This window comes from Pogona vitticeps, chromosome 2 (assembly GCF_051106095.1).
Source record: "Pogona vitticeps strain Pit_001003342236 chromosome 2, PviZW2.1, whole genome shotgun sequence".
Taxonomy (NCBI): Eukaryota; Metazoa; Chordata; class Lepidosauria; order Squamata; family Agamidae; genus Pogona; species Pogona vitticeps.
Window position 1 is genome coordinate 152411161 of NC_135784.1, and position 16833 is coordinate 152427993.

The 16833-nt window shown below is 40.0% G+C and overlaps 1 protein-coding gene across 9 annotated transcripts in view; it reads right to left on the bottom strand.

The window, feature by feature from the left end:
- Positions 1-183: 183 nt before the first annotated feature.
- RACGAP1 (Rac GTPase activating protein 1) overlaps positions 184-16833 on the bottom strand; it is a 35562-nt gene continuing 18912 nt past the window's right edge. For all 9 annotated transcript variants that reach the window (XM_020784429.3, XM_072990886.2, XM_020784445.3 and 6 more), the window contains 13 exons: positions 14731-14800; positions 14363-14416; positions 12477-12554; positions 10779-10896; positions 9956-10083; positions 8474-8638; positions 6877-6972; positions 6156-6354; positions 4722-4827; positions 4148-4280; positions 3906-4041; positions 2099-2207; positions 184-1225 (listed from right to left, as the gene is read on the bottom strand). In XM_020784429.3, the coding sequence (XP_020640088.1) occupies positions 1150-1225; positions 2099-2207; positions 3906-4041; positions 4148-4280; positions 4722-4827; positions 6156-6354; positions 6877-6972; positions 8474-8638; positions 9956-10083; positions 10779-10896; positions 12477-12554; positions 14363-14416; positions 14731-14800 (1468 nt within the window). In that variant the 3' untranslated portion in view covers positions 184-1149. The remainder of the gene's footprint in view (positions 1226-2098; positions 2208-3905; positions 4042-4147; positions 4281-4721; positions 4828-6155; positions 6355-6876; positions 6973-8473; positions 8639-9955; positions 10084-10778; positions 10897-12476; positions 12555-14362; positions 14417-14730; positions 14801-16833) is intronic.

Sequence of the window (16833 nt, forward strand, 5' to 3'; positions counted from 1 at the left end):
AACAGTTGAATGGGGGCTTCTCAGGATGTTTGTAGGGTTTCCCTATGTTTCTGCGGCAGGATACTAGCTAAAATGTTCACTTTCACAACAGATTGCAGCCTTACAAAGACTGGGGTACAATCAAGTACTGAAAATATTCTTCTGATAGCCACCACTTCATATTCAATAGACCACAAAACAATATTGATCATGTTAAAATTTACTTTAGACAGCCTATACCACAATACAAAATACTCCTGAGAAAGGGAGAGCAGTTTTTACAGAAATGGGAGAATGAACTCTGTGGGAAGAATGACTGTTGCCACTATATTTCAAATGATACATTCAAATTCAGCATTGACCCAGAGTGGCCCACTGAAACCTATGTTGGCAGAAGGATTTAGGAAAGGTATAAATAGACACATAAAATGAGATTGCTATGGTAGCAACATTTAGAGTACCCCCAGCACTAAATGTACATTGACTAGAAAACTAGGTAATTAAAATAAGGTTTCAGAAGATGCAAGATGAACATGGCTATACAGGTAGGTTGTTCATTAATGATGATGACACTGTCCTCTGGCATTGAGTTTCAGCCTGTGTACACTAATGAGACACTGGTGTTCCATTTTTCACATGGCCAAGTTCTGAGTGTACACAACTTCTTTTTGAAGTCATTTGTTTCACTAAATATAATTAACCAGAAGAGTACAAGTGCGGTTTCATCACACACGATTTCCCAATACAATGGATCGACACTCATTTCCTCGAAGGATTATAGCTGTTTCTCTGAAATGAGCAGGATTACTGCTGGTGCAAAATCATTCCCTTCTCTCCAGCAACAACACACAAATGAAACAATAATGGGGTTTTTTGAACAGATGGAAGCAGCTTCTGAGCTACAAAAACCTTCAAAAATGATCATCTCCTTGCAGTTTTCCTACTAACATGCTGAGTAGGTTCTGCAAGTTATTCCCCTACAATAAATGTGATAATGACACTGAATACTTTACATTGCACAGTAAAATTCAGATAAAAGTTCAGCTAAACTAAGAACAGATGTATACAACTGATACTGGTGCTCAGTACTGCTGGGAATAGTGAAGGGGCAGCCTAGGACTTTATTGTAGCTGTTCATAAGTAAGTAGATGTTCAGAACTGAAGCATACTTCATTTCAGCAGTGGAGAAGCAAAGAAGTTGCCCTGGCGTCCAAGACCAGTTGTAGACTTGCTTTTGCTCCCAAACCTAGGTAAGAAATGGAAAAGGTTAGATCAAAGTTTTCCCACTGAGTACTAATATTTGCTTTGCTGATGACTATCGCTCTTTACCACTAAATGGTTCATTATATATTAATCAGACAGAAGGTGTTCCCTACAGATTCTACTGCCAGAGTGGCTAGGTACAAAGGATAGGTAACAGCCCAAAATGCCAAGGTTAGTGCAGGTAAGTTTATAATCTTTAAACATATTCCCTTTCTTTCTTACCCCCACCCATCCTACTGAACCTCATGTTGCCAGCATTCCTAAGTACACTGCAGTCTTTTGAAGTTACATTTACACACGGTTGGTCACTTGGAAACTGGAACATTAGCATTCTGCATTCTTCACCTTTTACTAGCTTCAGCAAAAGTGGCTAGAGGAAGAGGCAAACAAGGAGGCTCCTGTAGTATACAGTATCATGTTCGGGGATTACACCCAGAGCAAATAGCACAGCTTGCCTGGGAAGAGTCTGTGTTTAAAGAGAAAACTGATATAGGAGGCCCATATATGTCTCACAAGAAGACAGACGCATCCATTTATGCTGAAGGTAAGTAGCGCTTGTTTCAAACTCAATTTCAATTCATTTCCACACAAATTTCCTCCGGAACCTTCATCCTCTGAGTGTGGATTAACTATTCCATTTGTTCCACAATATCCCATCTTGTCTCATCAGATTTCAAAGTACTCCCCAGCTCAGTTATTATATAGTTTGAAATGAGTCACAGAATGCTTGAGCCCCAACACTCACTGCCTTATTACCCAGCTAAATTTGACTGCTAGGGGGCCTGAAGGACTCAAGCAAAGGGTAAAGGGAAATTTGTTGGTTCCTGAGACTAAAGAAACAAGCCACCCAACTTACTTAGGTGTTGTTCTGCCAAATGTCGATTTCATCTTCTGCGACAAAGAACTGCTTGAAGAAGTCTTCACCAGCTGCTGCTCTGGAGTGGTGACTGGTCCCAACATGCTCACTTTGCAACAAGACAACACAGGCATCACACTGTTGTTTCCACACCTTACTCAGAACACCAAATAGCTCCAACCTTAGCGATATAATTTCGAACAGCATAAGGAGCAGGTATTCATTATTTAACCTCATGTATGAAGTGGACATAAGAATATCATGAAGTGGCATTTTGCACTGCATTTCATGAAACAGTGGAGCCGCGCTTCCTCCAGGTTGGAAAAAAGAATTAAACCCCAATTGCACATGTAGCCTACTATTCAGATTCAGCAATTTGCTTCCTCATACCATCGTTCCCATGCATGCTTTCTTCCCAGAATTTTAGATCATGCAAACAAGGAAACAATTTACAGTATACTAATTCAAATAGCACAACGTACTTTACTAGTAAAATGTAAGGAATTGGAAATTAGGAGAAATATGGGTTAACCCTAACACCAATCATCAAAAGACTCACTGCTGTACTGAATTGCATTATATGATGGCCAAAGGACCCACTTCCTATCACTGGTTTTCAACAGGCAGACAAAGGCACAAAAGGAGTGCGCTTCCACTACCATATTATAATGGAGAGGAAGATGAATTTGACATGGGTTACTCTTTCTGGCAACCACATATTTTATGGCATAGCTGCTTGCTATCTGTATCTGTTTTGCTGCCAATACAGTGGTGCCCGCATAACGAGCGATTCGTTTAACGACGAATCCGCATAGCGATGTGTTTTTTGCGATCGCATTGTGATGTTTCTATTGGTAAAACATCGCTTTGCGATGATCGGTAAGCGTTTCGCTTACCAATTTTCGCATAGCGATGTTTTTTTAACAGCTGATCGGCGGTTCCAAAATGGCCGCTGGGTAAAGAAAATGGCCGGCCGCTGTTTTCGCGCCCTTTCCTCACTTACCGGGCAGCGAAAATGGCGGCCGCATGGAGGATTTCCGCATAATGGTGAGTTTTTTCCCCGTAGGAACACATTAAACGTGTTTTAATGCGTTCCTATGGGCTTTTTTGCCCCGCATAGTGACGAATCCACATAGTGACGATTTTTTCGGAACGGATTATCGTCGCTATGCGGGGCACCACTGTATACTGTTTAGGATGGTGCAATCTCAACTAGAGATGGGGGCATTCGTATACGAATATCCCCATACAGGTGGCGTTAATGAGGGTCCAGCCCCATGGGGCCGGACAGTCGACTCACCGATCCACCGCGGATGCGGGTGGTGCGATTCTACCAGTGGCTGCGCAGGGTGCAATCCACTTGCCACTCTTCAACATTGCAGCGAGGCTTGTCCTACCGCCTCCTGCCAGGAGTGGTGAGCGGATAGTGTACTGCGGACCCATTGGTAGAATCGTGCTGTCTGCATCTGCGGTGGATCAGTGAATGCCCCGTCCGGCCCCATAGGGCTGGACCCTCGTTAATGCCACCTGTGTGGGGATATTCATACACAAATACCCCCATCTTTAATCGCAACTTTTAGCACCAAACAGATGACCAAGAAAAAGTGAAGAAAGGGAGTTTCAAAATAGACATGAACTGGATTAAAAAATGACATGTTGAAGTGCAACAGCCTGAATTAAGATTAGAACCAGCACCTGGCATTAAAAAACAGGTGTGAAAAAGCAGACTCCTTGTCAAAAGAACTGGGTTTCAGCTAGTGCATTTATAGTATAATTACTAGTGATTTCAAATAAAGGGCATAATTACCTTTAACATCTGGTGTGCAAGGGGTGGAGTACGCATTTGAGTTTTCAATTATATGTCCAGGCTCAATGTTTTCCTGCTCCACCATCATGAACTGAGTCCAGTATTCTGTAGGCAAGCAGATTAACCGCTCCACAACCTAAAGAATCACATGACATAAGTGACTAAACTCTACTTTGGAAAGTCAGAGTATACTGTCAGTACAAATGGATGCTGTGTTGTCCTTGCTCACTCTACTGGCCTACCTTAGGTTGTCTCTTTGTGTCTTGCAGTAGGGTCATGGGATCAGGATCTGGCACAGCATGGCCAACAATTGTAGGTCCAAAGACTTTGGCTAGGTTAGAAATATCCATTTTGGTATCTGGACTTTGAGCCACTCTAGATAACATAGAGAGATCTGAGATAGTACTGATGCAGTGAAACATTTCCTCACACATTTGCCATTTTTGGCTTATCAGGTATTCAGGATTTAGTTTGTGCTGCCGCTAAATGCTACAGCAGGGGTTGGCCACTCCAGATGTTGTTGGCATCATAGCCAATGGTGAGGCATTGTGGGAGGTGAAGTCTGAAAACATCTGGAGGCCCATAATTGCCTACCCTTCCACTAAAAGCAGTGTTCCCCAACTTTGGGCCCCTGGAAATTCTTGGATGACAATTCCCAGAAATCCTAGCCAGCACAGCTAGTGGTGAAGGCATCATGGGGTTTCAGTCCAAGAACATCTGAGGACCCAAGATTGGGAACTACTGCACCAGAGCCTGAAAAAAATGGAATCTCTCTTATATTTCCTCCTCAAAAAGATACAACCAAACTGTACTCACCGCTGAAGATGTAACATGAGAAAAGCCAGAGTATCCCTGTTAGCCTGAGGGAGCTCCCCAATGGTTTGATATATGGCTGCCACACTATTATCCTCATCCATTATTTCTATAAACAAAAACAGAGAAAATGTGTTTCTGTAACCACTTTCAACATACAGTGGTGCCTCGCTTAACGAGCGCACCTTATAACGATTAAATCGCATAGCGATCCGTTTTTTCGGATCGCTAATGCGATCGCACAACGTTTTTCCCATAGGGAAAAATTCGCTTTGCGAAGACCGGTAAGCGTTTCGCTTACCGATCTTCGCAAAACGACCCCCGCCGATCAGCTGTTCGGCGGCCAAAATGGCCGCCGGAAGCCGGGAAATGGCCTAAAATGGCTGCCCGCAGCGTTTTCGCGCCCTCGTTAAGCGAGGCGAGGGCGCGAAAATGGCTGCCGGCCATTACGAAGCTTCGTTAAACGGTGAGTATTTGGCCCATTTGGAACGCATTAAACCATGTTTAATGCGTTCTAATGGGCTTTTCTGTACCGTTTAACGATGAGACTTCATTAAAACAGAGAGCAAGTGTTCTGATCCATTTTACGGGCTAGCAGTACATTATCAACTCTGCATCAGTTAAGTGTTACTTAATATTCTATGACACACAGTCAATAAGCTGCCGGACTCCGTATTTACAAAGGGAAAGTTAATTTAATTAGACAATGTCTTTGGAGCTTCTCAGTGTACAGGAAATGAGACATGGGGCACAGTAAAATCATCTGCTACATGATACAGTTTTCAATATGAAACAACGGAATAGATGTATGGGGGGGGGGAGTAAAAAATCATGACACTTCCCAATATGGGCAATGCTCCCTTCCTGTAACCTACATGTTTTTTTGTTCCTCTTTGGAATTTGTAAGAGTAGTTATCAGGGATAAGTGTGCTCACAGCAACACAATTTATGCTCTTCCTAATCAACTAGGTATTAAGGGTTCATATTTTTATCTATTACACATAACAGTGATAGAATATTTACCAAATAGTGATCAAACTGGAAAAGAATTATGCTCTACAAGAAGCAGCAGTGAGTTATTTGAAAAATAGATATCATCCCTTTGGGTGGTACAAAGCCATTGAGAAGAGGTTTTTAATACAGTAATAATAGCTTTATGTTATATATTCTTCAGCCTCTGTGGCATTGTTGAATTTTCATTCAAAGAACTCGGAAGATAAGAATACAAGGCAGAAGACGGTGGCCATTATCTTCTTTGTTCAGTCTCTTAACAGCAGGGGATCAAATTAGTAGCTATTTCCCCCATTTCAGACAGAAGTACATCATATGGTGAAAAACTCAAAATTACTGTTGTATCAGTTTATTGGCTGTAAGGAGGCCAAAGCTTTCATTTACCACATTGGTCACCACCTGCACATAATCTTCCATTTTGCTTACCAGCAGCCTCCATAAAAGGCTTGTTAAGACGGAAGGTGAGGAGAGGCTCCTTAAGGTTGCGGAGGAAGTCTTTCAGAAGGCCACATATAGCATGGATGTCTTCCACCTTGATCAGCAGGGGCAGAGTTTTCCCTCGAAGGAACTTTTCTTTCAGGTCTTTTACTGTGCGGTCACAGCCAGAAATACGGTAGAGGCCTGTCTATTGAAAGAGTTATCTTGTGAAATTATATCCCAAACACATTTATTAAAAAATCTGTTGGCTTCCCCCAAAATACCCACTTCCTACTTAGAATGATAGGCATAATCACTGTACATGAAATTTAGACAGAAGCTGTGTGCATTTTCAAATACAGATTGTACAACACCTCACCCCACAGCAGCAACTAGATGGTGAGCTAGGTAATTTTCTGGGGGATATATATTCACCCTCCCCTGTTATGGTGGCACCACAAAAGAAAGAGCAAGATACCACGAGTCGAACATAGAAGTAGTAGCAGCAAAAATCTTTTTAAAAAAAAAAAGTTCGTGGACAAGGCATGGAGAAACAATTCATCAAGGTGTGTGGGCCCTGGCTGTCTTCTTTATTGTGAAAAAAATTATGATGTCCTATTCCCACTTAAATTTAGCAGTGCAGCAGCATCAGAGGCTGCATGTGGCCTGCCTATTCTCCTGTTTGAAAAAATTCCACAACCAAGGTCCGCACCTTACAAATCACGCTTACCTCATGCAGTCCTCGCTGTTCTATTTCGTTCACACAGTGAACTACAATGGAAGGGATCATTGGTGGTGTCAGAGGTACAAAATCCACAAGAGCTCCCTGAAAACAGGAACATAGTGATTTTTATTTTGGGCTTACAGAAGGAGATGTAGGAGAAATGAGATATTTGACAATGAACTATCCAGAGAATAGTTGTCTGGAGAGCTCCAGAGAACTATCTCTGGATAGTTCTGCATAATTTCATTACCAAAAAAAAAAACAAAAAAAAAAACATTTAAGCAAATTTTGCTTCCCACTATCCCATTCTAAAGCTCAAGTAAGACACAACTGTCTTACGGAGAGCAGCCAAAACATGGAGAAAATAATGCAGCATTAATGTCCTCAATGATTCAAAATCAGTTGCATTAAAAATGCTTGAAAAAAACTTCAGTCTCTAAATAGTGTAAAATGATGTGTACAGTAATAGTACAACATTAACAAGAAAGGCTACAGTATTAAAACACAAAATATGCATTCCCCACCTTGCCCCATGTGAAGCTGAACATATGACACATACCTCAGCAAAGGAGAGCTAAAACTGTTGTACAGTTATGTACAGCTCTCTTCAGATATGTATGCTTAAAATTAATAGTGTTCCTTCAGGAGTAGTCTTTTTTGTTAAATACTGTACAAGGGAATAGTATGACATTCTCTTTATTACTGCAAATATTCTAATAAAAGAATTTCTACATAAATGCTTGAATATAACATTTGAACCAAACATGCTAAATCAGTTAACATAGAGCACTGGAAAATTCCAATTCTAATTTTTCCAGAAAACCTGTATCACTGGACCTCCAAAATGTCCTATTATCAACAGTGCTACTCAGCTTGACCAAACTGAAAACGGTGGCTTCCTTTAATGAGCCAATCCGTGTCTTATTTATGTTTAGGCACTTTTTATTCTAGGGAGGGTCAGTCTTGTTTTGTCAGGCAGAATACACCTTCTCCACCTTCCAATTATGTGGTCCATTTGATTATCAACTGGTGATGTCCATATGTACAGTCACCTGTTTTATTATATTGGTTCATTGCAGAAAAATAGCATAAAGCTTAATAGGAAATAAAAAGCTCAAGTTTTTTTGTAGACCACAGACTAGAGACCATCTGAAAATTCCAGGGTAAGAGAATGTTTATTTTAAACACTGTGGCCAAAATCCTGGTGCTTAGCATAACGAATCACAGTGTGAGTAGGCCCATTTGATTCAATGGAACTTATGGAGTTGATTTACAAAATCCCCACTGATTCAAGTGGCCTACTCTAGTGCAATTTACTATACCAATCAACAGGATTTTGGCCCATATGTGTATCTTTTTACACAGAAACTGATAAATTCATTTAACAGTTACATCAGCAGCAGCCCTTGAAAGCCAAGCAGTATCCTCAAAATACTGTTGCAAATTTTAGCACAAAAGGAATCTTCTGCGGAAGGAATTTAGCACAAATGATTACATTGCCCTCCATGCTCTATTTCACCCACTTAAATCTCATTCGCTAGCTATCAAAGAAAATTGTGCAACATCATATCACTGAAGGTGTCTCATCTTATCCGAAGCATACCTCTCCAATTCTGACAGGAGTGCCTGCTAAGGTAGGTATGCAGGGCAGGGGGCAGCGCTCTCGACATTCTGGGTGCGTCACTACCCGGCAGTCTCGGCACTTCAGTGACAGCTTCCCAAACTTTATGCGCTTGCCGCAAGGAACACATGATTCGGGTTTAATAACCTGGGGAAAGAGCATGTGTGTAAAACCTAGAATGTGGCTTAATAAGCATATAATACATAAGCATAAGTGCTGAAATATAGTCTAGATGAAAATAGATAGAATTGCTACTTTATTCCTTTGCTTTTATCCTGGGTAAAGGTTCCTCTTGACACTTAGTCCACTTGTGTCTGACTCTAGCGTGCGGTGCTTATCCCCGTCTCCAAGCCACAGAGCCAGAATTTGTCCGAAGACAGTTTCCATGGTCACGTGGCCAGCGCAACTAGACACAGAACGCTGTTACCTTCCCACCATGGTGGTACCTATTTACTTGTATTTATATGCTCTCGAACTGCTAGGCTGGCAGGAGCTGGGACAAGCGACGGGAGCTCAGTCCATCGTGTGGATTCAATCTTACGACTGCTGGTCTTCCGACCTTGCAGCACAGAGGCTTCTGCAGTTTAACCTGCAACACCGCCACGTCCCTTGCTTTTATCTTACCACTCAGCTAAAAGGCTCTCAAAACAGCTATCTCAAAACAATGGAAAGTTAATGTTAATTTTAAAAACATTAAAATCACTGGGAAGAAATCCCAGATAATAAACCATAATGGCAACCTTAGCAAGTGATCAAAGTGTCTTCAAGAACATACGTTTTAACCAGCTTCCTACTCCATGTCAAGCTCATCTCTGGTTGCGGTACTAAGCCACCTTACAATACACATCTTAGTTACCACTGTAGACTATTAGAACAGAATTACACTTTGACAAAATGTGTGCAAAACGTAATAATTAAAAGACAGTTTTTTATAAGGCCCAATTGAATAAACAAACCAGGGTTAAGGACTGGCTGCAAACTGAGATGTGAAGTCTGTGAATTATGGTTAAGCATCTCTACCACGCAGATCATGGTTAAAGAAGTCCCACCCCATATCCATTCTGTCTGAAAACTGTGAAAGAGAATTTGCCGATGCTTCCCCAGACATGCCCTTCTGGGCTGGACCTCACCAACTATGCTATGGTTTTCTACATATTTGACATCTTAACCAATTTTAAAACAGCTAAGATTAAATGTTTGCACTCAACCAAAAAGAATATCTGCTCAAAAAGCCCTGTTCCAGCTCTCCTCATTCCAAAGACGCTGGTACTGAAAACAAAGTCCCAGCTAAAGTTCTCCAGAGTCACAGGCTATGAGAGGGCAGTTCTCATCCCGGAATTAAAGCAAAGGTTAAAATCAGGCCCTGAGATTGGTAACCTGCTCGGTACCAATTAAAAATAAATAAATAAATGAAAACACTGCCCCAAAACACAAAGGAATCATATAAGCTGACTGCTTGCTCACCGTTTTTGAGACAAATTCATGAAGTCTCATCCCAGTGTTCCCAGGAGTGCTAAATCCATCTGTTTCAGATTTACATTCCAGTTGCCTGCTTCCCAGGTTTGAATCACTGTTCCAAGGCTGTAGAATGGCTTGAGTGGAGGCAAAGAGACACTCATTTTGTGCATTCTGTTTCTAAGAACAAGTTTCAGATTGGCAGTAGTGGCCACCAGTTTAAATGAGTGAAGCTAGCGTTTCTCAGCATGGACGTTACAATTATTATTTGCAGTAGCAACCTAATGTAGCTGGAAAAAGGAGTTTCAGGATGTCTAACTAAGCCCCTCCACTTATAGTTTCTGAATTAAAATAACAAAGGCTTGACTTTAAGAAAAAAGCAAGGTGTTACTTTTGGATCCTTTTCTCAGCAAAGAATCTGAAGACTTGAGAGGGATATTTAGCAGGCAGCTTTCAGGGTACCTCCTTAATCCTTGTTAAAGTAGAAATAGAAACAGATGTGTATAAAGGATTTAGGCAGGTCAGATTAAATATTTCAGCAATTTATTTCCCCCTCTTTCATTTTATAAATAATGACAAGGAGAAATTGAAAATAGATAGAATCATATGATGTAATAGAAGTAAAGAAAAGGCTGCTTTTAGTTTACTCATAATAAATGTCAAACATAACTCAGATACATGTTGCAATTTTATAAGCCTTGCAAAAGATTACTCATTTGTATTGGCATCAGTACAGCTCTAGACAAACAAAGGCCAGAGGCTGTGGATACAAGAATGTCATAGCATTTTAAGTTAAGAAAAACTATGTAATAATCAAAAACCAGACACACACCTGTGTTTCTTTGGCTTCCAACATAGTAAGGAACAGTCTCAAGAGTAGAGATCGCTTCAATTGGGCCTCCATCATTAGGTACAGTTAGGGTTGTTCTTGCAATTATTGATTCATTTCCCTAAAATGAAAGGTCCAAGAGATTAAGAATTGCAAGAGTCAGTTGAGGGACAGATGACAAGTTAATTCTTCCCAGTCATATGACACCTATGATCTATTTTACTTTTCTTAAGATATTACACAGCACAAAAATCCTGATTTCAGAATGTAGGTATTCCCAGTGCAACCAAAGAAATTGTCCTGTTACAACCCAGTGGTTTTTGTATTCACATACTATCCTCCAGCCAATCAAAATCTAAGGATTAACAGGCAAATCAATGACTTTAAGGTATAGTGTACTCCGAGACAATTCTCTGCTACTAAACCATTCAAAGCATTGTCAAAGATCACAGCATGTAGGCTGTTCACAAAATATGCATGTCAGATCCTGATAAGATGCCCGATTTCCCCAGGAGTCCTACAGAGGTTTATAGTACTCCTTGGACAAATAAAAGAAGCCTATGGTTTGTCGTAGCTGACATTATTCCTTTGTAATCTCTCACTCTTGAACAGACAAGGTATCAAACCTTGACATGCACAAAAAAAGGTAAACCCATTGAAAAGGCAGGAAACACTAATATTTCACTTTGTTACATTGAAATGAAACAGACGTGGCTTGTGTCTGAATAGGAAATCACCTCATGTTCTGAGTTTTGTTCAAGAAAAATGGAATACAATAAGGTAAATAATAATGTAAATCACAAAGGGATCATTGCAAGATCAGATGTTGGCATTTCAATAAATGCTTCTATAAAAGGACTGAACTGTGAATTCACAAGAATAGGTACTGATCTACAAAAAAGACTGCCATATACCCTGCAAAGGTGCAGAGATGCTGATTGGGTTGACCACACGCATCATACAATGGATTGCCACCTTAAAAAAAAGAAGGAAGCTATCAGCCACTTGTTGTGACCGATAAAACTATACAAGTTGTGTCCAAGATATCTGAAGTGATCAATCTCTGTGTATGAGCTGACTAGATTTTAAGACCTTTGGGATAGGCCCTTTTCTTGATTCCACCACCTTCACATACATGTTTGGTGAGGATGTGAAAGCAAGCCTTTTTTCAAATGATTGCTCCCAGGTTGTGGAATCCCCTCATTTGGAAAGCCGGGTTGGCATAGACTTCCCTTTTTTGATAGACTTGTAACAAGAGAGTTACAGAATACTATTGTGCACTATTTTGTTTCTCGTGAGAATCTGTTTTTCTGGTGCGTGTTTTTTTAATTAGCAATTTATAAATATTGCAGTATGTTTAATCGATTTAATGTATAACTTTTAACTGCACTTGTTTTTAATATTTGTCAGCCACCTTGGGGCCCTATACCAGGTAAAAATTGGCACAGAAATGAAATGAAATAAAAAGTTGTAATGGAAAACAGTATTTCTCTATCTTACAGCTTGAGTATGGAGAAACAGTCATTAACAATGCATGTTAACAGTAAATGTGGACAGTCTATACAGACCTAAACAAATAATGAGAACCAGTATCTATTACTGAACTTCACCCTCATCCACACGACTCCCCCATGACATGTGCTAAAATTATCAGACACTTCACTCATAAGAAAAGCAATACAATCTCAGAAAACCACATACTTGGTCTGCTGTAGCGCCAATAGAACGAGTTTTCTTTAAAGGACCAGGTGGGCCTTCAATAAACTGCCTGGATGAGCGCTGTTAAAAAAAATAATATTGTGTTTGGATCAATATGTTACAGCATTTCTGGGGAAAAAGCAAGTAATTTCTATTTATGTAGTTCAATACTACATTCTCTTCTATGTATTTACAAAGGAAGTAATATTTTTGAAGGCGTCTAGGGGAAAATGTACATTAAATAGGCATGAGACTTTCAGATATTTTTCATTGCCGTTTCCAGAATTTGCCAGAGATTAGGAGACTGCTAGTCTATCTGGTCATTAGGTTCTATGCTGGGTCTCTCAAAAACTAGTTCTCCAATCCAGTGGTTCCCAACCTTAGTTCCCCAGATGTTCTTGGGACTACAGGTCCCAGAAATCCTGGCCAGCACAGCTAGTGGTGAAAGGTACTGGGACTTTTAGTCTAAAAACATCTGGGGACCCAAGGTTGGGAACCAGTGCCCTAATTCCTTAAAGCTCCCATGGAACATAACAATTCCCATCCATATTCTTCAGCCTAATTACTGTTGTTCCAGAGACTTGCCAAGGCAAAGGTAAGTGTTCTGAATCTCTTGGATTTTTGGCCACAGCTACCAGAATTCTTGCTGGCTGGGGGTTGTAGTAAAAATAATTCAAATGCCCCATGCCTAAGATTGAATCTTTTTCCTTCTTGCTTCGTTGGCACACAAAGTAACCAAACAAAAGTGAAGAAAGCTAAGTGGAATGAGAGGGAGAAAGAAATATATCTGACCTTAAGATTTTTTTCCCCTTGAATAACTGTGAAAGAGAATTAAATGTTTTGGCTGTATTCTGTTGTAATCACAAATATGTTGGAAATCATAACCTCCATCTACAGTGTCATGGAACGGGCTTATCAAAACTGCCCCATTCAATTTGAGCCCCCTACTGCAATGCATTTGTAGCGGTCACCCTGTCATGCGTATTCAACAGGGCATTTGCATGAACCAACAGGGAGCTGTCGGGAGGCACAGCCAGCTACATAGAAGAGGGGCTGAGGCGGAGAGCAAGAGACGGAGAGGTAAAAAAAGGTGGAGAGAGTTTGAGGAGATAGATAGTTTGCGAATTTTGTGGCAGAGAGAGATTTTAGTGAGTGAACAATCAGAGTGTTACCTGTATTAGTTAAGTACAGATGAGGTTAAAGGAATATACTGAGTGCTTTGTGTAACTTTAAGAATGTGCTTAAGAACTATTCATGAAACAGGGCGTAACTAATAAACCTGTTCTTATTTCAAAGTTAAGTACTGAATGGACCTCAGTCTTTCACAGTAAACATAGCTGGTAAAGCTATCAACTGTAAAGATATCAATAGTAAAGAATGTGGTTCATGCCTGAGATTGGGTACATAATCTAGGTACACGCAAGAGGAACGTCAGAGATTGATGGTGAGCAACCAGGTACTGAGAGAAGTCGTGTTAGGTTGGAGGACGGTCGTGACAGCATTAAATATTAAAACAAAATTCCAGAGTTGGAACAAGAAGCTTAGAGGGAGAATATCTAGCAACTTAGGTAGCTCTCTAGACAATGCCAGCTTGATAGGGTACTTGTTCAATTGACATAAGGAGAGCAAAAGTTTCTGAATGAATGAAGAAAAATAAACTATTACATATGTACACTGACATATACTTTAACTGTCACACTCAAAATAAAGCAGAAAAATATTTGCTAGCCAGATCATTTATAACTATTGTCCTCTTCATACCATGATGAGATCCATGATGAAGTAAAGCACACTGAAATATGCATTTAGACAGACATTAATGTAGAATTCAGTCAAGTGTGAAACCCCTGGTTTCCATCAGATCACATAATGGGAAAGAGCATACATACTCTTTTTTCTCTTTTCTTCAGCCTAACAGTCTTCATTACTGTGGAATCCCAATCCTAGAAATGAGAGCATATTTTGCTTAGCATCATATAGCTGGCAAATATATATTATATATATTATAAATAAAAGCTTTTTGTTCAGTTCTTTTAGCTTCTTACTAAAATGATTAATCTTATGACCTGTAGGCCATAAAATATATATTTGGTATGGTATGTTAACATATAATGGAACTGGGAAGGGAAAAGTTAATAATTCAGTATATTCAGATGAAGGACAAATCACAAAATCAACACGCATCTCCTTACATAGAGTCATATCTTTACATCTGTCAATCAGCACAAGAAATAAAAACAAATCAAGGTTACATTACCAGAGATTCATCAGTCTTGTCGAAACTGATGTCGGATAAAATTGAACCAGATTCATCAATCGTTGACAGTCTAAATATAAAAGCAATGTTTTAGAATCATGCATGTGAGAATAACATTCATATTTTCATACTTCACTTTCATCAGGACTCTGTGATTACTAATCAATTACCTAGAAAGACTAGGAGGAATGTCGCAGCATATGCCTGTATGTGTATACAAATATACCATTACATGTCTAACACTGAAGATGATAAACTGAAAGTTTCATTTTTCATTTTCACAATCAGTCCTCTTTCACCCTCATTAACATGTTCTTTAATTCCTCCTCACTTTCTGCCATCAGTGTGATATCATCTGCATATCTGAGGTTGTTGATATTTCTTCTGGCAGTCTTAATTCCGGTTTGGGATTCCTCCAGTCCAGCCTTTCGCATGATGTATTCTGCATATCAGTTAAATAAACTGGGGGACAATATACAGCCTTGTTGTACTCCTTTCCCAATTTTGAACCAATCAGTTGTTCCATATCCAGTTCTAACTGTTGCTTCCTGTCACACATATAGATTTCTCAGAAGATAGATAAGGTGGTCAGGCACTCCCATTTCTTTAAGAACTTGCCATAGTTTGTTGTGGTCCACACAGTCAAAGGCTTTTGCGTAGAAGCAGAAGTAGATGTTTTCCTGGAACTCTCTGGCTTTCTCCATAATCCAGTGCATGTTAGCAATTTGGTCTTTGGTTCCTCTGCCCCTTCGAAGTCCAGCTTGTACTTCTGGGAGTTCTCGGTCCACATACTGCTGAAGCCTACCTTGTATGATTTTGAGCATAACCTTGCTGGCATGTGAGATGAGTGCAATTGTCCGGTAGTTAGAGCATTCTTTGGCACTGCCCTTCTTTGGGATTGGGATGTAGACTGATCTTTTCCAGTCCTCTGGCCACTGTTGAGTTTTCCAAACTTGCTGGCATATTGAGTGTAGCACTTTAACAGTGTCATCTTTTAAGATTTTAAATAGTTCCACTGGAATGCCATTGCCTCCACTGGCCTTGTTGTTCTAAGGCCCACTTGACTTCACTCTCCAGGATGTCTGGCTCAAGGTCAGCAACCACACTATCTGGGTTGTCTGGGACATCCAGATCTTTCTGGTATAATTCCTCTGTGTATTCTTGCCACCTCTTCTTGATGTCTTCTGCTTTTGTCAGGTCCCTGCCATTTTGTCCTTTGTCATGTCCAGCTTTGCACAAAATTTATTTATTTATTTATTTACAATATTTTTTAGCCGCACCATTACCAGTGGCTTCTGGGCGGCGTACAACATTAAAACTTAAAAACATTTTAAAAGACAATATAAAATATCATATATTAAAACAATTCTTAAAACATTAAAAATTAATGTTCCTTTAATATCTCCAATTTTCTTGAACAGATACCTGGTGTTTTTTTCCAATTATTTTCCTCTATATCTTTGCACTGTTAATTTAAGAAGGCCCTCTTGTCTCTCCTTGCTATTCTTTGGAAGTCTGCATTCCATTTTCTGTAACTTTCCCTATTTCCCTTGCATTTTTCCCTTCCCTTCTCTGCTATTTGTAAGGCCTTATTGGACAGCACTTTGCTTTCTTGCATTTCTTTTTCTTTGGGATGGTTTCTGTTGCTGCCTCCTGTACAGTGTTACGGGCCTCCATCCATAGTTCTTCAGGCACTCTGTCCACCAAATCAAGTTCCTTAAATGTGTTCTTCACTTCCACTATGTATTCATAACGGATTTGATTTAGTTTATACCTGACTAGCCCAGTGGGTTTTCCTACTTTCTTCAGTTTAAGCTTGAGTTTTGCTATAAGAAGCTGATGATCAGAGCCACAATCAGCTTCAGGTTTTGTTTTTGCGGACTGCATAGAGCTTCTCTATCTTTGGCTGCAGAAAACATAATCAATCTGAATTCAGTATTGCCCGTCTGGTGATGTCCACGTGTAGTCGCCTCTTGTGTTGTTGGAAAAGAGTGTTTCTGATGACCAGCTTATTCTCTTGACAAAACTCTATTAGTCTTTGCCCTGCCTCGTTTTGAACTCCAAGGCCAAATTTCCTGTTGTTCCTTTTATCTTTTGACTCCC